Genomic DNA, 19,298 nt, shown 5'->3' with positions numbered 1-19,298 from the left:
CGGTTGATCGCCGTTGCGGAAGTATATATTCCTTTTGTTGGTGCAGGTAAAGGCCCAACATTGCTCAATTTGACAATACAAGAAACAAAATGAAACCCTTTGAGATAATGTCTACTAGAGATACCAGATAGATGAAGTTTAATGAAATAATCCTATTAGATGTTGGTAACTATCAGGCCCTGTGCCCCCTACTAGCCAAACAATGATGACTTGTGCCCCTAACACTTGTCCAGGGTGTTAGTCTTCTAAACAATTGCCTCGAACGTAGGCAGTGAGGGAAGCGGAGACTTGAAGCTGAAGAGCATTCTATTGCTATTATGTTGGCTTGACTTGATAGGCCTGAGGCCCGATTTCTAAAACAAAACACCTTCAAGCAGCCAACAAGTCTTAAGAAGCACCGACAACGTCGAACAAGCCTGATAAAAACACAAAAAGTAAATCAGACAGCAGAATCCGGTATCAACGCTGGAAACACGAAGCAGTACAGTTCGAAGGAGCAGCCAGTGGACCCGGATACTGAGCGATAAAATAGCACAAACGCCTCCCAGAAGAACAATAGAACACACGGCTGAAATGCTGACATCGAGGTAATAGACAAATGAAGCTTCCTGCACGGCCTGTTTTGGTGCGTGGCCAGTATGACACTGTATCATAGAACAGCGACAGCGAAAATGTCGACCCGCGAGTTTATTATTGTACCATAGCACGCCAGCACACCATGATCAAGCTGTTCCAACAATCAAGAGCGAGTATCGTATATAGGTCGAAAGATCACCGAAGTAACGGACGGGCGACTACCTCAGCCTTCCCGACCCAGGACTCATCCCAACCGGCTTCCTCACACTCGGATCTCCAAGTTGCCCAGGACTAGGCGACCGTCCCCCCTGCAACCTAGCCCTCAAGCGATCCTGCGCAGACGAGGCCCTCTCCAACGGCGAAGAAGAAACACTAACCCCCGACTGACTTGACCCCGTCCTACCAGGCAGCGGCCTTGCCCCAGCAGGATGCGCCCCCAACGAAGGACTAGGCGAATGCTGACTCGGCAACGAAGTAGCACTAGGGGCAGACCCCGGGTGTCCGCGCCCCCTTCGCAAACTCGCAGTCTGCGACTGTGGTGGTCCGCCCGCGCCGCTGCTGCCCGAGTCACCCCACAGGTCGCCGAGTCCACCCCGCCCGGAGGAAGACGACACTGAGCCCGGCGCGGCGTTGGAAGTTGCGATTTGGCGCGCTGGAGCGGAGTTGCGTTCTTTCGGGTCGGGGGGGAGCCATTGTGGGAAGCGCCGGCCTTTTTCGATGTAGTATGCGCGGAGGGCGTTGGAGATGTGCGAGCAGTCTTCGTTGTCTGGGTCGTCTGCTTCGTCGGATATTATGGCGCGGCGGAGGGAGTTTAGGCGTGTGCCTAGGTTGGAGATTGCGGAGGAGGATGTTAGAGAGGAGAAGTAGGACGACATCCTGGCGTTGGGTTCTGGAAAAGGTGTTTGGGGTAGGTTATGAGGAAGAAGAGAGTTGTCTTGTCTCGAGTCTATGGCGGAGTTACTATGGGGTGTTTCAGGCGGCGCACGTGATCGCCGTTGATAGCCGTTGGGTAGCATTCGAGAGAATAAAGAATAATATCAAGTAGTTTTGTGAGAATGCTGGCATTAATGAAAATTATGTACCATGTTCAGCGCAGCAAATGCAGGCGTGTAGCTATGTATATGCAACTGCTAGGTATAACATGCCCAAGCGCGACAGCAAAGATCAACAAGAAACCCAATAACGCCTAACAGCTATATCAAATGGAAAGACCGTAACGTCTTGCTTTTTATGAACCGTGACCATTCCAACAACGATCGCATTACCGACTGGACTGCACTAAGCAAGGATGTTCTCCTTTCCAGCACCCTCAGTCTCGTACTCGATCTCAACCTTGGGACCCTTCTTCCGCGGCTTGGGCGGAGGAGCAGTAAACTTCCTCTTCGAACCAGGCTTGGGCTTCTTCTGGTCTTCGTCATCTTCTTCAGATGCACTCTCATCATCGCTGTCTTCCTCTTCATCAGAGTAGTCACTCGAGTCGGCCGACTCGCCACCAAGCCAATCCTCCAGATCTTCCAGGTCCTCATCCTCATCAATATCACTAACATACTCCACCTCCCCAACACCCTCCTCTTCCTCCTCTTCCTCCTCAAGCTCCCCATCATCCAAATTTTCATCGCGCTCACCCTCTCCAGTCCTCTCCAACCCACGAAGAACCTTCTTCCAAATACCCTCCTCAACATTCAGTGGCCGATCACCATAAGCACCACTCCGTAGACGCTCAATCAACTCCCTCTCAATCGCCCTCTCAACCTTCGCCGCGCTCTCAGCCTTACGCTCCCTCGTCTCCTCCCTCCTGCGAATCTTAGGCGCCAACTTCGGCACAACCCGCTCACCAAGTCGCTCCTCCTCCGCCGCAAGTTTCTTCATCCGAATTGCCACCTGCGTCAGCCGCGTAAGACGCTGCTTGCACTTGTGGATCAGGAACTTCGGCCAGTAGATGAGCCGGCTGTCAACCTGCTCAAGAGCCTTCGCGTAGTTCGAGGATAGGCGCACCCGCTCCCATAGTTTGCTGGGCATGTGGGCGCGCTCAATGGTCTTCATGTAGAGGTACATGGCACCGGACTCGGGGTCGGAGCGGATTGTGGCGTAGCGGGAGTTTGCCAGCGGGCAGGATTGCCGGTTGCAGAGACCTGTGACGTTATATTCATTTCGGCAGAAGTTTTGGCCCTTTGTTGTTCTAAGCAACAGAAAATAATGTTAGAATTTTGATTTCCAAGTTGGTTTCTTGCGAAGGGTGTGGCGGTATGGTATGCCGCGAAAGAATTGCCTTCCTTGGGGAAAAGTCACATACTTTAACTTATAAGAGCAGAATTGCTGGTTGATAACCTGCCAGACAATCTCGTCGGAAGACATCTTGTCGGGTGTTTACCACAACGGGTCCGGCGACAGTGAAGAGCGGAGTTGAGGTTTTGATAAGTCTCTGCGGAGGTGTTGCAGCTTGTTCTGCGAAAGAGAAAAAAATGTTCGGACCATCTAGCACGTGACCAGTACTTATCGATAAGAGGAATTCTGGGCCCCACGATTGGCCCGGAAACCACAGACCGGATGGGACCTGCCATGCAACAGGAACCACCTAGTAATTTCTCTGGTAGGCATTTTTGCCATCTATAGGTAGCTGGTAGTTCTGCTTATGCTCGTTCCGTTCATTAACATCTATTGTAAATGCTCATCATACGCATGAAATACCGTACATTAAGCGCCCTCCATTTGCAGCATGCCATCCCACTCCGTCCCATTAGGCCATGGCCCTGCGAGTTCTTCCTCAGTCATTCCATTCAGCAGCTCGTCCCCAGCATAACCCCACCCCATGGCTTCAAGTTCACGAACAAAGAAGTCCCGCTCTTCATCCATGATCGTGGCACCTTCAGTATCGCCGCCCATAACGTGCTTATACTGACGCAGGTGCCACCAGTGCGTAAGGCCACGGAGTGCCTGCTCAAGAGGCAAGGCCTCTTCAACCTCGGCGTCGATGTCAGATCCAGCTAGCCAGTCATCACGGAGCTCGGGGCGGCAGTAGAGGTATATAGCTGTAATCACGCGCATATTACCTTGACGCCACTTACGGCCGCAGTAGGGAACTTGCGATTTGAAGAGTTTGAGTGTGTAGAAGCGGAGATTGGGATCAGGGATTTTGAGTCCTTTGCGGAGAATCGTGCTGGATTTGTATTGCACGAGAAGGAGGCAGCGATGAGCCTTGTCGCGGGTGATTTTCTGCATGATGTGGAGGTAGTTGATGGCGGAGAAGAAATTGCGGAATGAGAAGTTTGTGATGGGCTCGCTGGGTGGTGGCGCTGTAGGGTACCCTAGCTCGTCGACCTCGGGGCGATGAGCGCCTTCGACGAGGCCTTGCCCAGATTCGTCGACGCTGTCGGCTCGGGGTATCTCTGTTCTGTGTCGGGCAATAGGAGGCGGGACCGCATCGTCCTCGCTATCAGAGGCAGGGACAACGTCCGGCGGTTGCTCTGAGTGCAGGTGACAAAAGTGGAAGAACCTATAAGCAGTTAGTCATTGTACAAAGGAAGTTTTGCAAGAAATTACATACCCTAGTTCCTGACGGTCCGTTCGCTGTGCCACCGCCTGGTCGATTTCCTGATGCGCGAACATCTTGAGAATTAATGGCAGGTAGTTTGAATCGAGCAAGAGCTGTGTCATGTACTCAAACTTCAAGATGTCTATTGATCATGAGTATCCATGTCAAATGCAAAGCATTGCCACCGTGACTTACGTGATCTCTTGAACCACTTGACCAGGAGGAGAAGGGACCCAGAGATAGCCTTTCCTGTGATCTCGCGCAAGCGGACATTGTCAAGCTCGTCGATTGTGGCATCACAGTTCAGATCTTCAGGGTCATTGTTGAAGCTGGTTGGGGCTCCGTTTACCGCATTGAAGCTCTCGCTAAAAGTTGTCAGCGTTCTGCACTTCTTGACAGGCACGAAACTACTCACCTTCCACCTGACCCGTTCTGTCCATTGCCCTGACTGTTGACAAGAGCGCTCACGTTCGTCAAGACTATCTTCAAGAAGACGATGACAATCGACTGGAGATGGACCAGCGCTTGTGTCTATAGTAGGCGTTAGAGTCGCTCCCAGAGAAGTGACAAGGCACACTTACATAGAAAGCCTCAACAGCATCCAACCGTTTCTGGATCTCATCATTATCAGTTTCCCTCTTCTTCTCGGGTTCAGCCTTGGATGGTTGCGGGTCTAGAGAAAAATCATCAATCTTCTCCGCCAAATCGTCGTCAATACCCAGTGCCCCAGCAGCTGGACCATCCGCATGCCAACCGCGATCATACTTCATGAACTGTTCGCGCTCCTCCCACATCTGTCTCATTGCCCGTGTCATCTTGACATGAGTTGAGAATAGCTTTCCAGCTTCGATAACAGATGCTGGGACGTCGCTGCCATCCCACTTCTTCCCCACGAGCACATCTTGCATCTCAGTTGTGCCCTTTCCTCCGAGCGCATTACTGGTGTTATCCAGCGGTGGGTACATGAACGGGAAGTTCTGGTTTGTTTGATAATTTTGCTTCTTTGCTGCTTTACCGCCTGGCCCAATTGGGGATGGCGGAGGCGATGGAGCTGGTGTTGCGATGTGAACTGACTGTTGCAGGATGGAGCCGTTACCACCTGCTACAGATGGTCCGACACCAGAAAAGAGGCCGTTTGAGGCATATGTTCTGTTGGTGTGTTGAGGTAGAGGGGGTAGTATTGAGTTGTTTTCTAGTTCTAGGGGGATGACGGGTGGAGGCGGGTTGTATGCAGGGTATTTAGATGTGATCTCTTGCCGGAAACTGTGGTAGTCGAGAGGAGACGCGGTAAGGAAAGGAGTCCTCCTGTTGGGGTCATTCTTCCCACCTTCAAATGGTGGTTCCATTGCCTCTTTGGCTTGCTTCAGACTGTCACTACCTCCGAAGATGAGGAGTATACATTTCCAGAACAAGAGTATGATCCTTGTGAGGGGTACATTGGAAGAGTCATCCCAACGCAAGCGAGCAATGATCTCAATTAGGAACACCATCAAGTCTGGTTCCAATGCCACAATGGCATCCTTCAAGGGTGCATCCTTGGGATCCTGTGCTTCTTGCTTGCGCGCAACTTCCACTACCAAGTAGAAGGCCGTCAAAATTAGGTTCGCCTCTTTTTCTGCAGCAGCAAGATACGCTGGGTTAGTGTTCTCAGGAGTTGCAATGCTCATTTCAGACGGTGCGGAGACACGAGATTTTTCGAAAGTCCGTAACAAGCACCCATATAACGACGGAATTCCTGAGCTTTCGTGGACCATTTTTGCGTTGTCCTCGATCCAACGCAGCTGCAAAGATCTTGCCTTGGCCTTTTCCGTACCAGGCGTAGGTGACCCTGACGAGAGTTCCGGCGTGCTCTTGCCCGCAGTCGTGCCCCAGACTCCCGTGAGAACATAACACACAGACTCCAGAGCCTCGATTCGGACCGTGATCTCACTGTCCTGTAGGTTATCAAGTACCTCAGTCAGGAAAGCCTTCTGCGCTGTCTCAGGAGCATCAACCCAAGATGTCTGAGGCCAGAGAGAAGATTGATTCGAACAGAAAGACCCCCACGTCCGCTCAAAAGAAGACTTTATACCAAGGAGCATAGCCCGATCAAACTCGCTATACTGGAACCACTCCTCAATCTCCTCATGGAACGGCTGAGCATCCGCATACTCAAAGGCATAAGCAGGCTGCTCAGACCTCGGCATCTCCTGCACCAGTTGCCGTAGCTGGGCTAAACTCAGCGAATCCGTGCCCGTCGGTGATTCCAGGTTCTGCTGAACTGGTGCTGGCGGTGGAGGCTGGCGTGGAGGTGGAGGAGCAGCAGAGTTCCGAAGCAGCTCTGGACGTCTAGGAATAGTCGATGCCACATTCTCTGGTTGAGGCGGTGCCTCGCCTTTTGGCCCTTCATTGCTGGAGCTCTGTGCTGCTTGCTCCTGTCGAATACCTTCCGCTACTTCTTCCATCATTTGGTCGTCTGGGACGGCGCTAATGTCCGTTCCTGTTTGGTCCACTTCGTCGGCCTTGACGATGTGGTGCTCCTCAATGGGAGTGTCCACATCAGCTGGTTTCTCATCCATGATGGAGACGGTATGTTCTGGAGGCCGATAACAGATAATAGGACTGGCCACAAATATCGACAAGAATGAAAGTGAAGAGAGTATCGAGAAGTCAAGAGAGTGCCCCGAGGTATGTATTAGCTAGGGCACATCCGCTGTAACATATCAATCGGCCAAAAACAAAGAATACATGGCGGTGATTGACCTCGAGCTTGGAGCCAGGAACGAAGCCTTCCCCGGCCTGAATCTTGTGGATCGACGGCCGAGACTCTACCACGTGACTTAAGCATGATTACTAAGACAGTGAGCCACCTTCTTAATTGGGAACTATATACGCGGCCTGGCCAGGAACCATGGCTTGCTGCTGCAACGATGATAGAAACCAATATTTGCTCAAGTCGCGGATATCATCATGAGACTTTCTGTTAAATTATCTAGATCTTGAATGCTCGTTACTACCCAAAATGCACAACCCCATCCCCACTTAATCCCCGCGCCAAAAACCCCTCAGCATCAAACACTCTCTTCTCCTGTACAATTTCCTTCAGTACCTCAAAATCCCAGCACCGTCTCTGGAAACCACTCCCCAGAAACCCATGTTCTGAGTCCACTGCTGGCTCAAGAGTGCTATCTGCCGAACAGACCAGGGTCTGAGCTAGGTAATCCAAGCAGTGCGCGACGTGGACAGTGCGGTTGCGGTTGAAGTCAAAACGTTCTTCTCGGTCTGAATCAGAGTAATACGCACGACGGAGGAGGTAAAGGCAGTGGAGTTGATGGAAGATCGTTGGAATGACGATGTTCGAGGATAACCGGGAATCTTCTGAGACTTTTGTGGTGGGCTGATGGCGGAAGTAGCCTAGGCCGTCTGTTCCCCCAATGGTTTCGTTAGTACCTATCTCTTTATGAAGAACTGGCTCAGGTAAAAAGAGTGGGCATACTCGGTATTAACGCATCCCATACAGGCTCCGATATATTTCCAGCTCCTGGACCCTGCGGCGGTTGCTTCGAGAAGGGCGAATCGTGGATAATCTCCCCTGCTACGCGAGGAAGAGGAAGATAAGGCGCTATACCATCCAGAACCACCTCTTGGATAGCAAAATCATTCTCAAAGCTATTGGGATTGGTATAGAGTGTGACGAGAATCCCCGTCGTGAAAGCAGCTGCTAGCGCCAGCACAAAGCCCAGCACGTATAACGTGTTGACGCATCTCGTAAAAGGCCTCCCATGACTGGAGTGAGGATGAGTATCTCGATATCCCCGAGGCGGCTCCTCGTAGGAGTCTTGTGATGGCTGGTAGAGGACCTCATAGTCTTGCTCTTTAGGTCGTCTAAGAAGGCCTAGCATGATGTATGTCCCAAGGGCCGTGAGCGAGTTGAGATGAGCTGAGTTGAGCCTGAACTGAAGCAGTATAGACCTACAGGTAAGCACCAACTTCCCTAAAGCTCCATAGCATAAGCGTTGATTTCGGAACAGAGAGCTGCAGAACTCTCGGCTTTGTAATGGCCCCCTCAAACCTACCGTAGGTTAGGTAGGTAGCTGAGGGGCTCGCTGATCCGCTGGTCTCAATTGCTACATCCTAGTCCAGCCAGTCCATAGAGCCATCCATGTCCAACGCAGTCATATTTCGCCCGGCGCCTATTCAAATCACCAATCTATCCAGGGTCCCGTCTCAAGTCCTACCTTCGAACCGGCTATATTCCGATTTGCGCCGACGCTAGTAAACAAGGTGCATGGAGCTTGAGAATATGTACATGGCCCCCGTAAGCCGCATATACCCTCGAGCATACCCATGTCGAGAGCCGATCCCAGTCCGATTGGGCGCTGCCGCAGCTTTGAGCTCTTGCGCCTTTGCCCAGGAATAACCGCCTTGCTACCATAGTTGCTGTATGCAAGATGCCTGGAATGGATTGGTTTGAAGGCGACGTCGGACACCGACCTGCAAGTATGGAGAGCATTTATTCGTAAACTTAAGCAGATCCTTGTTAGAAACATGATTAGGCGTCCGAAAGCTGCAGACGAAAGAATCCGGGAGGACTATCCGATACTCTGGCCCCAAGCCCCCAACCTGCTCTTTACGTCTCACGGAAATCTCGGCGCTGATAGATGACGGAGAGTAAGCGAGACGAAGACGAGCATGAAGAAGAAGAAAAGAAAGCTGAAGGGGTGGGAGGCTGAGTCTTGCAGGGTGGATGATCGGAGTCTTTAAAGCGCCACGGCGGCGATCATATGTTCATCCTTTTCTGCTCTGCTTTATCCTAGCTCTCTCCTACGACCAAATTATACTCTACAGTCTCACTTCTATTGACTCAAAACTACTGCCCCGAGAACTACCACAATGCGTGCTGTCTTCCTCATCGCGGCGTTCTTTGCTACGGCCTTGGCTTTGCCTACGTCTGGAGGTGAGCGTGAGTTTCTTTGTGATCTGGATTGTGCTGACGTTCGTACCTAACCTCCGAAGATGCTCTCGCCATTACCAGAGACATCAAGTTTACTAGGGACGTCGAGAGTGTTGAAGAAGATGAATCTTCCGAGGAGGATGATCTGGATGGAGTCGTTGTTGCTGATGGCTTCTAAGACTTATGTTGCTAGCTGAGCTATGTGTTGAAACGGATCAAGATATGGTTTTCATGTATCTATGTAACTGCAACTGAAAGTGAAAAGTCAAACCGAAAGCCCTCGCTTGATCATGAGTACAGTACAATCTCCCCGCTGAATATCTTACTACCTACTATGCCCCCTCAGTCTCAGCCACCGCAACATTCTCCCCCGGCAAACCCACCAAAACCTCCTCCTCAGGAACATAACTATCATCAACAACATACCCACTCCCCTCCGGACAATGTTTGAACCGCTCAATCACCGGCAACCCGTCATCCCCATCTATCGGTCTCTTATAACAAGCCGTATGCCTCTTCGCCCACTTCTCAAGCGCACCCCAATCCCGGCACTGTCTATACTGCCCGATCCCCGTAACAACTTCCTTCCGCCGCTCCGTCGCCCGTGGCGTATCATCTGCGTCACAAAGAATCTGGCGTCTCAGTGCATCCATACAGTGCGATATATGGTGCCAGGAGCGGGACTGGGTTCTGTTGCTTCGAAACTCGGAGAGCGAAATGTGGATTATTTTCAGGCAGTGTAGGTTGTGGTAGCCGTGGAGGATGTAGATCCCTTTACTCGTGTCCCAGGGGAAGCGTTGCGCTGTGCGGAGGTTACGCGATTCTGCGTAGGAGTCTGAGAGTGCGATGACGCCGGCGTCGATGTTTATGGCTTGCCAGAGGGGGTCGGAGACGGATGTGTTTGGGGAGGCGTACTCTGTTAGGAGGACGTAGGGGGTTGTTATGTTGCGGGTTAAGTTTGCGAAAGGGGACGGGGTGTTGTTGGGTGAGTCGGTTGATTGTTCTGTTATTAGAATTGGGCAAGTGCGTGTCTTCAGTGCTCGGATTTTGAAGGCGAGGCCGAGGTTGATGATGTTGAGGATTAGGGAGGTAGCGAGGATGAGCAGGACGGTACACCAGAAGCGCTTGGAGGGCGCTTGGTGGTTGAATGGTATGAATGGCCTGCTTTGGGGGTCTGAATCGTTGCTGGTTTGATCGTCGTCTGGGACATCGATATTTTCTTTCTCGAACTTCATCTTGAAGGCTTGAAGGTACGAGTGGAATAGAAAGATGAAGGAGAATGAAAGGTGAAAGTAAGATCATTCGAAAAGACCAAGTCAGTAAGTCCGGATTTACATTGGCTGCGACTATTCTTAGGAGTAAGTAGACATCAAGACAACTCTCGAGCTTCGTTTGTCGATACCCGTCAATGCAGTCCCCCAGGCTTAAGCTTCAAACGGACTCTTTTGGGCGTTATCTTCCCACCGTCAACCTCGACATATTCCCCACTACAATCGGAGCAGATTATAGCTAATACCCTGGTGAGCAAAGAATCATATGCATTTCAATGCAAGGTATACTCGGCAACAAGAAGGAAAAAAATGTTACGCTACCAGGGATCCCTCTCACAATCCCCGCTGCTTACTCGACAGTCTCGCCTCGGAGCGATTGCGACCAAGACCTGTAAGCTGCATGGCCATGATCCAGTGACACAGTGCATTTTATGTACGACGCTCAACTGATCGTCACAGTCTATTCACTCAGTCGTGTCCCACGCTGGGATATCAGCTCTTCCTCGTTACTCCGAGTCCTGAGCGCTCAGGCTGACATGCGTCAAGGATTGGATGGAACTGGAATCTCACGCAACGTGTTTGTGCTCGTGTTCGCCGTCATTCATATTACTGTGGCCTTGTCTGCAGCTCTCTATCTGATGCGAGTTTATTCATCTCGCGTGGGCGGAGAGCTTGATTGTGGACAGTAGTGACTGATCATGGCATATCATCGGGCGCTCCCTCATGTCAATGACCGTCCTGGTCTCATTGTTATGACAGCTTTTTTCTTCCTGACGTCAATTTTGGCAATGGCTTTGCGGTTGTATTCGAGGAAATTATCCAGATTAAGCCTTGGAGCGGATGACTGGTTTGCCTTGATTTCTTTCGTAAGTCAACCTCGATCTGCGCCCTATGTTGAAAAGCAACTAGGCTAACAAACATCTAGGTTCTCGTTCTTGGGCTCAATGGGACATTCTTAGGCGGCGTCATTCAAGGCCCGATCACCGGCCACTCTGTCGTTGAGAACGGCTGGCCAGTCCATAGCGCTTTGGAAGTCCTGGCTCAGAAGTACAAGTATGCGTTCCAGACGATCGAGAAGATCGCATTCGGAACAATCAAGATATCTATCTTGTTTCTGTGGAAGCGCATTTTTGGTCCTACCCGCCTGTTCAGAATGATCTGCTGGGTAATGATCGGTGTTGTGACCGCGTGGAGCATCACGTTTTTCTTCGCTACTTTATTCCAGTGTGGAACGAACTGGTCGTGGAATTGGGCGCCTATCGGATTTTTCTTGACTGAGTGTATAGACACACTGAATATGCTCACGGTCTTCACGGCGACGGATCTGCTGACGGACTTTATCATCATGTTTATGCCTGTACCGATCATTTGGCGGTTGAAGATGCCGACGGCAAAAAAGATTGGAGTGACGAGTTTGTTCATGGTGGGAATATTGTATGTTTCGCGCAGACGTACGTCAAACATGGAGATTCGTATGCTAACTTGCATAGCACCATCGGCGCAGGCGTAGCGCGGACGTACATCTACCTTGTGACCTCTTACGACAAAGAGCACAACCTCGACTTCATCGCCGACTTCACGCTGTTTATCCTGTGGTCTGAGATTGAAGTCAACGTGGCCATGGTTGTTTGCTGTATGCCGGTCTTCGCACCGGTCGTTGGTCGATGTCGCGATCTCCTCTACAGTCGCATTGGGAAGTCCCGAGGCAGCACTATGAAGTTCTCAGAAGACATGACAGACAAGAAAGACACATCAAAGAAGTATCTCATAAGCACTTCGACTGACTCCCAAAACTACTCTCAAAACCACGACCACGACACGTTCGAAGCTGACGGGCCATGGAAGGGCGGTGCTCAAACGCTGTGCAATGTCAGTCGCACTCGCAGTCGAACTGGTGACATGGGTGACGTCGAAGCTGGGTCAGCTCGTGATGGGGGAATCCTTGTTCGAACAGAAATAGTCTCCGGCTTTTCCGCGACGGGCCCGTTGGACAAAGCCAACGGCAACTCTGGTCCATAGAGCAATTGCGACCCTTGTCTGGAGGTTGGACACAAGGCTATGGTAAGCGTGTGGTAGTTGGTCGAGTAGAGAGAGAGCAGTCCGAATTCATGTAAATAAGCACAAGGACCGAATGATCATCGTGGCTCTTGACCAGTCTGTTCCAATCCTCATGTAACACCGCATTACTGCAAACGGTCCAGGGCGAGGCTGGTCTGGCTATCCGGGGTATGCCGGTTGGGTGTTTGTGCCTATCTCAGCGTACAACCACTGATTAGCACACCTTATTGAACCATAATAAATCCTAGATTGTCTGGGTCACTTACAGAGTTCGTGAATCTAATTAAAGATAGTTCGGTGCGAGTTCGGTTTGAAGTGCAGGTCGATGGGCCACGACGAGTGCAGGGATGTGGAAGATACGCTCCGAGGACCGAGAAAGTGACAGGTGCAGTGGAGGGTAACACAGTACAGTAAGCCACCGTTGCTGAGATGAGAGATCTGCAGTAAGATCTCAGGTTGAGTGGCAGGTAGGTGGTAGGTAGCGTCTGCTCGGACAAAGAACCAGGTGACAGAAATTAATCTTCCCAACGGCCACACCTTAACTCTCTCTCACCCAAACACTTCTCGCCACAACAACTCTTAGCATCATCAAGCAACTTCCAAGAGTCAGAAGGCACGAAATTTAAACACCAGCGTCCTAACGGACTTCAGCTCACCACAATGGCGAACCGCCTCCTCATAACCTTCATAGCCATTCAAGCAGCCCTCATTGCAGTCTACTTCCTGCAACCACTAACCGACTTCTTCAACCCCCACACCCCAACAGTCATCGATACAAGGCGAGAGATCACATACATCGGTAGCCTTGGATCTCCAAAAGTCGAACATTTCCAAAACATCTTCTACGCAGAAGAACCTACAGGCCCTCGCCGGTTCGCCCCGCCTGTGCCGACGAGTCCGGAAAAAGGTTCCGTGATCGATGCCACGAGGGAAGGAGCTTGGTGTCCACAAGCGACGGGGGACATTCTGCCCTTCACCAGTCGAATTACAAATATCAGTGAGAACTGTCTGAGCTTAAGGATTGCGAGGCCTAGGGGTCTTAATGGGTCGGAGCGTCTGCCGGTTGTGGTTTACATTCATGGAGGTCTGTCGTGCCTTCAATTCATCTAGATAAATGAAATGACGAAGTACTGATTCACGATAATAGGCGGCCATGCTTTGGGCTCGGCTTCCGATATTTTGTACCATCCTAATGGACTGATTGAGAAGTCTGTTGCCGATGGACGACCGCTGATATATGCTGGCATCAATTACCGTCTTGGCTGTATGTTCTTTCCTTCTGTCCAGAAACGACAGCTGCTAATGTGATTTAGTCTTTGGATTTGCAACTAGCAAAGCTCTGCTTGAGAGGAAGGAAACCAATGCAGGACTTCGGGATCAGCGTGCCGCATTGGAGTGTAGGTCTATACACAGAGGTTGATAACCACGGGCAAGACTGAACATATGGACTACAGGGATTCGTGACAACATCGAGGCTTTTGGCGGGGACCCTAATAGAGGTGCACTTCTCAACACTTTGTAAGTGTTCAATTGCTGATTACATTCCATAGTAACCGCCGTCGGACAAAGCGTTGGCGCCAGTGACATCGGCCTTCATCTGACAGCCTTTGGCGGAGAAAAGGGAGTGCCATTCCAGCAAGCCATGTAGGAGACCTCGACCGCAGACCGTTGTATACTATTAACAAACACAGGCTGATGTCCGGCGGTCCAGGCCTAAACTTCAACAGCGACTCCTCTCTGGTGTCAGAAAACACAGCCTCTATAGCCCGCGAAGTCGGCTGCATGAAATCCTCAGATGGACAAGATGCAAACACCCTCTCCTGCCTCCGCCACCAAGCTTTTGAATACCTCACGAACCGCTCCGTATCATCTATGCGCGCCGCCCGACCTCCCTTTGGCGAGGGCTTCTTCTACCCAACAATCGACAACGATTACCTCCCAGCGCGCCCCTCAACTCTAACCCGGTCCGGCAAATTCGTGAAGGGAATCCCACTCATCGGATCGTGGACGACAAACGACGGAGCCTGGTATGCCCCACCAACAACAGCAACCGACGAAGACGTCCTCTCAAGTTTCGGGTTGTGGCTGCATGGTCTGACAGACAGAGTTAAGCAAGGTCTACTAGACCTCTACCCGGTGTCTGACTTTGAACACATGGTTCGCTCAAACTACGACGGCCCTATAAGTCCACAGTACTACCGAGCCGCGCAAATAAGCAAGGACATCTGGTTCACCTGCCCAGTGATCGACTTTACATGGAACTATGTATCGCACGGCGGAGTCGATGTCTCTCAAGTCCGGCTGTACGAACACAATGCAACGCGGTACACCCCCGCCTTTAGGGCCATGGGCGTCCCAATGTGGCGCGTCGCGCACCTCAGCGACATCCCCTACCTCTTCAACCAGAAGTCCGTTGGCGGCGGGTGCGACAACTCGCGTGGACAGTTGAAGCTGGGCACGGGCTTCGTATCGAAGGTGATTCGGTTCGCGTACGGCGAGCTAGGTAAAGATGAAAACCACGAATGGCCTGCTGCATATGGGAAGAACGTAGACTGGGCTCTGCAATCGGGTGGAGAGACCATGCCTGGTGAGATGACGGTTCAGGTCTTTGGCGGGCCGTATGGGGAGATGGGCGCCGGGGCTGTGAAGGTGCCGAGAGCATTGCGTGAAGATATGGGCGAGGCAGAGAAGGCGCTGTATTGGGAGAAGATATTTGAGAGGTGTGGATTTATCAATGAGATGCGGTTTAGGGAGGAGGCGGGTGTTTAGGGAGGGTTCAGTCACTCAACGTAGCCTTGGAGGCTGATATAATAAAATGAATATTGAATATCAAACACACAGTTATGCGAACACTATACTCGCCACCCACCTCAAAGATATAGATCAGGAAGGCAAACAGAAGGGTATCAAGCCGGCTAACCGCTAATCCTACTATAATGACCAAAAACATCGTCAGTCATCCTTCTCCGACGAACCTCTCCCCCCTCTCCTACCCGCCCTCTCACTCCTCCTGACCCTCTGCCTTGCCTCAAACCTCACCCATCCGGCCTCAGCAAGATCTTCACTTACCACCAAGTCCCTAATCCTCAGAAATCTCGCCAGTGAGTGATCAAGCGCCCACTCGATAAATCCATAGCTCCTCAACATCCCCGTGAACACGAACCAGATACACGCAAAGATCACGCCGACTGCGCATCCGGCTAGGACCTGGCGCGTTGTATGGTAGGTAAGATAGATCCTGCTAACAGCGACAGCCGTCGCACCGATGGAGATCACTACCGAGGCAAAAATCCGGAAAAGAGGTGAGTTGCCGTGGTCGGGCGAGTGCCGGAAGAGAAGGAACAGCCCCATATAAACAGCAAAGAATCCCACGAATTGCGCGTGCGAGGAGGGCATGCCGTAGCCCTTGCCGAACATCTCTATTCCACACAACAAATAAGCGTCAGTTCCAATTCGCTCCACACTGGGTATGTATTTGGTGGTAGCTCACGCTTCGGCCTCTCCTCCTTGATAATCCGCTTAAGCGCAAAGTTCAGCGCCTCGCAGGCCATTTGCCCGGCGAACATGAGAAAGACTTCTACCTCGCGCGAGGCCCAGACGAGGGTCACGTAGACGACGCAGAGGGCTTGTGGGACGAGGGCGAGCCATGCTGAGAAGAAGGAGACGGGGTCTTCGGGGTTCTGTATTGGGTTGGAGATGGTTAGTCTTCCCCGCATGCTTTCGGGGTGTGGAGGACTCGAGCTTGAGCTTAAACTTACGTAGTGGACGTGGGTTAGGGATAAGGATGCGAGGGGGCGTTCTTCCCCCATGTTGGCAGGGTGAGGCTACCGCATAAGGAGTCAAGCCTCTAAAGATGGTATTTGACGGGACTGGATGAGCAGCGATATCGTCACTCTGTCAAGCTCCGGCCTCCGATTGATTGATAAGGATGGCCGGAGGGTTTGTCCGCGCCGAAGGTAGGTATGCCGCTTTAACGATAATCCAGCTAAAGCGGCGGCAGAAAGGAGGGGGAGGGGAAACGGGGAATTGGTCGATTGACGATTCAACTGCACGCTGCTGGAAGAAGAAATTATCGGCACAAACGAATGAGAAGATGCGATCTAAATTAAAACAAGCATCCTCAAGTCAGACTTAGACACGATGAAGACCACAAACTGATAGTCCCTGTGTTGTTCTCGACTGGGCACCAAACTGGCACACACACACACACACACACACACACACACACACTGCCTGATACCACCCCACAAACCAGCTCAACAGCTCAACACAATCACTTTCATCTTTCCCTCTCTCTATTTCTCTCCAAGCTCCTTCCTATTCCTTGCCTTCTCACTCTGCGCCGCTACCATTCGTCTAGAGTGCTAGACTATACACCTCCATTTTCTTGGATATCGTCCACGTCTCTCTGGTCCTAAACCATGACGCACTTTCTCCTTCCACGTCTTCCATTCCTCTCTGCTTTAGCGTGCTCGACTTCTTCTCTCCAGCTTACTCTTCAGTATCCCTCTCAGACAATCAATATATCTCGATTAGAAATATCGCTACTTCCCTACTTCCGGTCCTGATCGTCCTAGGCTCCTCCCAGACTGCCTGACCCACCTCTATACTTTTCACGCTATTCGCCTCATCCTTCTCCGCCACCGTAGCGCTGTTTCTAGAAGTATACCATTTCTAGAATATCAGTTCCAGGAACTTTTCTTCTTTTTTTCTCCGGTTCCAACGGCTCTCTCTTCCCCGTTCCGGACCCGAGTGTATGACGGCCTTTTATCGCCCCTTCCATATCCCTCTTGGCTATCGTCTTCCCACAACCCGATAATAGAAGTGGACGAGGGAGGTTAAGACCGCAAAGGAAACATACTCGACAGTTGGGTAAATCTATATCGGAGTCTGCTATGGTTGAATTCATTGCTCATCATTGATCAGCCCACCTCGCCACCCTTACCTTTCGGCCCCAAACTCGGCTCAAGGCTCGCAACACCTGCACTCTCGGACCGGCTCGATAGCTCACATTGCTATCGCGATGGGGTCAGAGGCTCTTCTGGACGATGAGCGGTCTGAAGAGCTTTCGTCCATTGCGGCGATTTATCCCGAAATCAACGTCGACCCTTCCTCTCCGTTCCGAGCTTTCCTGGATATACCGGTAAAACCTACGGCGCCTCTAAACATCTGCTTCTACCAACACCCGGAAGTTGGATTTCCTGCGGTCTTGACACCCCCGACCTCTCTCGACGCCAGCGAAGGAGGCCTCGGCTCCAAGGCGAAGCTAGAAGATGAATCGGCGGCGGATACGGAGAGAGACGTCCACATCCTGAACCACTTACCACCTCTCAGTCTCGAGATCGTGCTTCCAGAAGGATACCCGTCGGAGAAACCCCCCGTGTTCACACTCAGCACAAATCCAAAATGGCTTCCTCTCTGGGCGGTGTCGAAATTATTGGACGATGGCAAGCGTCTTTGGGAAGAAATGGGCCGTTCACTCGTTGTCTTCAGTTACATAGACCACCTGCAACAACTGGCGGAAACGGCGTTCGAGATTGACGAGGGATCTGGTGGAGAGGTACGGCTCTCACGGGAGCTGAAGATTGCTTTGCTGGATTTCAATAGCAAAGCGGAGCGCGAGAAGTTCGAGCAGGAGACTTTCGAATGTGGGATCTGTCTCGAGCCGAAGAAGGGCACTAACTGCCATCGTCTGCTGCTGTGTTCGCATGTCTTTTGCGTTCCCTGTCTGCAGGATTTCTACAACACTTGCATTACCGAGGGTGATGTCGAGAACGTCAAGTGCTTGGCTCCTGACTGTGAGCAAGAGCAAGGGCAAAGATCACAGACAAGAACACGCAAGAAGCGGGATCGAACGCTAAGTCCTTCGGAGTTGTTACAAATACCTCTCGAGCAGGAGACTGTTCAACGTTACGTCCACTTGAAACGCAAGCGGAAGCTGGAAGCTGATAAAACCACTGTGTATTGCCCCCGGCAATGGTGTCAGGGTGCGGCTCGATCAAAGAAGCATCCTAAACCTGTTGACCCTATGGCGGATGACCTAGATGACTCGGATGACGAGGTAGGAGGTCCGGTCTTCGACCCTCTGGGCGACGAGGCTCAATTACCTCCCATGGCGGAACGTTTGTCTATATGTGAAGACTGCAACTACGCTTTCTGCTGTGTCTGCAAGAAAGGATGGCACGGAGAACTTGTACGGTGCTTCCCTCGCCGAGAAGCAGAGCTATCAGCAGAAGAAAAGGCAACAGAAGAATACCTCAAACTATACACATCCGCTTGTCCAACGTGCGATGCACCATGCCAGAAGCAAATGGGCTGCAACCATATGAAATGCTTCAAGTGCGATACCCACTTCTGCTATCTATGCTCCGCTTGGCTTTCGGAGGACAACCCCTACCAGCACTTCAACACCCCCGGCTTCCGTTGCTACATGCGGTTGTGGGATCTTGAAAGCGGCGACGGTATTCAGCCTGAAGGTGCTGAAGCTCTACATCGAGCTCCTCAAGATATACTCTTCGAAAACAACAGCGACGACGGCAGCGACGATGAAGACATGCCGCAATGGGAAATGGAACAAGAAGACATTGTCCCGAGAAATCGCGGGCGGCCGCCCCCTCCAGCACCTGTGCCTCCTCGCGCGAATAATGTTGTCAATGGGCATCGCGCAGCTGGGCGCCCCGCCAATGGTCTCGATGCAGCGGCCAGAGCAGCGGCGGCTGAGCGTCAAGCGCAAGCCCGCGCAATGGCAGAGATTCGAGCCGGCCAGGTCGTTCCCGAGCGAGTTGAACAGGTTCATTTCGGTAATGCGGGCCTCCAGCGTTTCCTGGAGCTTGTCCAGAATGATCGCGAGGATGAATGGGATAGCGACGAATTGGACGATGATTTCTGACCCTCATTAAGTTGGGCATACACGTCTCCCTGATTTATT

General features: G+C 51.6%; 10 protein-coding genes across 10 annotated transcripts; 4 read left to right on the top strand and 6 right to left on the bottom strand.

Moving 5' to 3' along the window:
• Positions 1–63: 63 nt before the first annotated feature.
• Positions 64–1,506, bottom strand: BDV14DRAFT_169910 (uncharacterized protein). Its single transcript, XM_073768122.1, has one exon. The coding sequence runs from the start codon at positions 1,449–1,451 to the stop codon at positions 795–797; it is 657 nt and encodes a 218-aa protein (XP_073630346.1). The 5' UTR covers positions 1,452–1,506; the 3' UTR covers positions 64–794.
• A 304-nt stretch (positions 1,507–1,810) lies between these two features.
• Positions 1,811–3,067, bottom strand: BDV14DRAFT_30976 (ribosome biosynthesis protein MAK16). Its single transcript, XM_073776506.1, has 2 exons — positions 2,870–3,067; positions 1,811–2,755 (listed from the first exon to the last, which is right to left on the bottom strand). The coding sequence occupies exons 1-2, from the start codon at positions 2,929–2,931 to the stop codon at positions 1,855–1,857; spliced, it is 963 nt and encodes a 320-aa protein (XP_073630345.1). The 5' UTR covers positions 2,932–3,067; the 3' UTR covers positions 1,811–1,854.
• Positions 3,068–3,270: 203 nt separating this feature from the next.
• On the bottom strand, positions 3,271–6,666 carry BDV14DRAFT_198110 (FAR11/STRIP family protein; the record flags this gene model as incomplete). Its single annotated transcript, XM_073772834.1, has 5 exons — positions 3,271–4,069; positions 4,121–4,250; positions 4,304–4,473; positions 4,524–4,639; positions 4,690–6,666. The coding sequence occupies 5 exons, from the start codon at positions 6,664–6,666 to the stop codon at positions 3,271–3,273; spliced, it is 3,192 nt and encodes a 1,063-aa protein (XP_073630344.1).
• A 434-nt stretch (positions 6,667–7,100) lies between these two features.
• Positions 7,101–7,989, bottom strand: BDV14DRAFT_198109 (uncharacterized protein; the record flags this gene model as incomplete). The annotated part of the gene is made up of 2 exons (XM_073772833.1): positions 7,101–7,510; positions 7,584–7,989. 2 exons carry the CDS (start codon positions 7,987–7,989, stop codon positions 7,101–7,103), a joined length of 816 nt encoding a protein of 271 aa, XP_073630343.1.
• Positions 7,990–8,899: 910 nt separating this feature from the next.
• BDV14DRAFT_169903 (uncharacterized protein) lies at positions 8,900–9,314 on the top strand. Its single transcript, XM_073768121.1, has 2 exons — positions 8,900–9,044; positions 9,104–9,314. The coding sequence occupies exons 1-2, from the start codon at positions 8,981–8,983 to the stop codon at positions 9,217–9,219; spliced, it is 180 nt and encodes a 59-aa protein (XP_073630342.1). The 5' UTR covers positions 8,900–8,980; the 3' UTR covers positions 9,220–9,314.
• A 59-nt stretch (positions 9,315–9,373) lies between these two features.
• On the bottom strand, positions 9,374–10,276 carry BDV14DRAFT_198107 (uncharacterized protein; the record flags this gene model as incomplete). The annotated part of the gene is made up of 1 exon (XM_073772832.1): positions 9,374–10,276. The coding sequence occupies one exon, from the start codon at positions 10,274–10,276 to the stop codon at positions 9,374–9,376; it is 903 nt and encodes a 300-aa protein (XP_073630341.1).
• An 824-nt stretch (positions 10,277–11,100) lies between these two features.
• BDV14DRAFT_198106 (uncharacterized protein) lies at positions 11,101–12,331 on the top strand (the record flags this gene model as incomplete). The annotated part of the gene is made up of 3 exons (XM_073772831.1): positions 11,101–11,178; positions 11,238–11,746; positions 11,803–12,331. The coding sequence occupies 3 exons, from the start codon at positions 11,101–11,103 to the stop codon at positions 12,329–12,331; spliced, it is 1,116 nt and encodes a 371-aa protein (XP_073630340.1).
• A 501-nt stretch (positions 12,332–12,832) lies between these two features.
• BDV14DRAFT_169899 (Alpha/Beta hydrolase protein) lies at positions 12,833–15,152 on the top strand. Its single transcript, XM_073768120.1, has 6 exons — positions 12,833–13,454; positions 13,518–13,634; positions 13,684–13,767; positions 13,825–13,869; positions 13,921–14,014; positions 14,062–15,152. The coding sequence occupies exons 1-6, from the start codon at positions 13,031–13,033 to the stop codon at positions 15,137–15,139; spliced, it is 1,842 nt and encodes a 613-aa protein (XP_073630339.1). The 5' UTR covers positions 12,833–13,030; the 3' UTR covers positions 15,140–15,152.
• Positions 15,153–16,253, bottom strand: BDV14DRAFT_169895 (phosphatase PAP2 family protein). Its single transcript, XM_073768119.1, has 3 exons — positions 16,129–16,253; positions 15,861–16,050; positions 15,153–15,789 (listed from the first exon to the last, which is right to left on the bottom strand). Exons 1-3 carry the CDS (start codon positions 16,177–16,179, stop codon positions 15,323–15,325), a joined length of 708 nt encoding a protein of 235 aa, XP_073630338.1. The 5' UTR covers positions 16,180–16,253; the 3' UTR covers positions 15,153–15,322.
• Positions 16,254–17,393: 1,140 nt separating this feature from the next.
• BDV14DRAFT_198103 (RBR-type E3 ubiquitin transferase) lies at positions 17,394–19,259 on the top strand (the record flags this gene model as incomplete). The annotated part of the gene is made up of 1 exon (XM_073772830.1): positions 17,394–19,259. One exon carries the CDS (start codon positions 17,394–17,396, stop codon positions 19,257–19,259), a length of 1,866 nt encoding a protein of 621 aa, XP_073630337.1.
• Positions 19,260–19,298: the final 39 nt, after the last annotated feature.

Source organism: Aspergillus stella-maris (assembly GCF_047715825.1).
Source record: "Aspergillus stella-maris strain CBS 113639 unplaced genomic scaffold BDV14scaffold_14, whole genome shotgun sequence".
NCBI lineage: Eukaryota > Fungi > Ascomycota > Eurotiomycetes > Eurotiales > Aspergillaceae > Aspergillus > Aspergillus stella-maris.
Note: the sequence above shows the minus strand (reverse complement) of the source record. Positions and strands in the feature narration are given on the sequence as shown.

Excerpts from the sequence above, each read along its gene's own strand:
- BDV14DRAFT_169910 (XM_073768122.1), bottom strand. The coding sequence starts at position 1,451 with ATGTCGTCCTACTTCTCCTCTCTAACATCCTCCTCCGCAATCTCCAAC.
- BDV14DRAFT_30976 (XM_073776506.1), bottom strand. The coding sequence starts at position 2,931 with ATGTCTTCCGACGAGATTGTCTGGCAGGTTATCAACCAGCAATTCTGC. Across the intron at positions 2,756-2,869 it reads TTCTGCTCTTATAAGTTAAA|AACAACAAAGGGCCAAAACT; the intron begins GTATGTGACTTT and ends TCTGTTGCTTAG.
- BDV14DRAFT_169903 (XM_073768121.1), top strand. The coding sequence starts at position 8,981 with ATGCGTGCTGTCTTCCTCATCGCGGCGTTCTTTGCTACGGCCTTGGCT. Across the intron at positions 9,045-9,103 it reads GGCTTTGCCTACGTCTGGAG|ATGCTCTCGCCATTACCAGA; the intron begins GTGAGCGTGAGT and ends TAACCTCCGAAG.
- BDV14DRAFT_169899 (XM_073768120.1), top strand. The coding sequence starts at position 13,031 with ATGGCGAACCGCCTCCTCATAACCTTCATAGCCATTCAAGCAGCCCTC. Across the intron at positions 13,635-13,683 it reads CATCAATTACCGTCTTGGCT|TCTTTGGATTTGCAACTAGC; the intron begins GTATGTTCTTTC and ends AATGTGATTTAG. Across the intron at positions 14,015-14,061 it reads GTGCCATTCCAGCAAGCCAT|GCTGATGTCCGGCGGTCCAG; the intron begins GTAGGAGACCTC and ends TAACAAACACAG.
- BDV14DRAFT_169895 (XM_073768119.1), bottom strand. The coding sequence starts at position 16,179 with ATGGGGGAAGAACGCCCCCTCGCATCCTTATCCCTAACCCACGTCCAC. Across the intron at positions 16,051-16,128 it reads CCCTAACCCACGTCCACTAC|AACCCCGAAGACCCCGTCTC; the intron begins GTAAGTTTAAGC and ends AACCCAATACAG. Across the intron at positions 15,790-15,860 it reads CAAGGAGGAGAGGCCGAAGC|AGATGTTCGGCAAGGGCTAC; the intron begins GTGAGCTACCAC and ends TGTGTGGAATAG.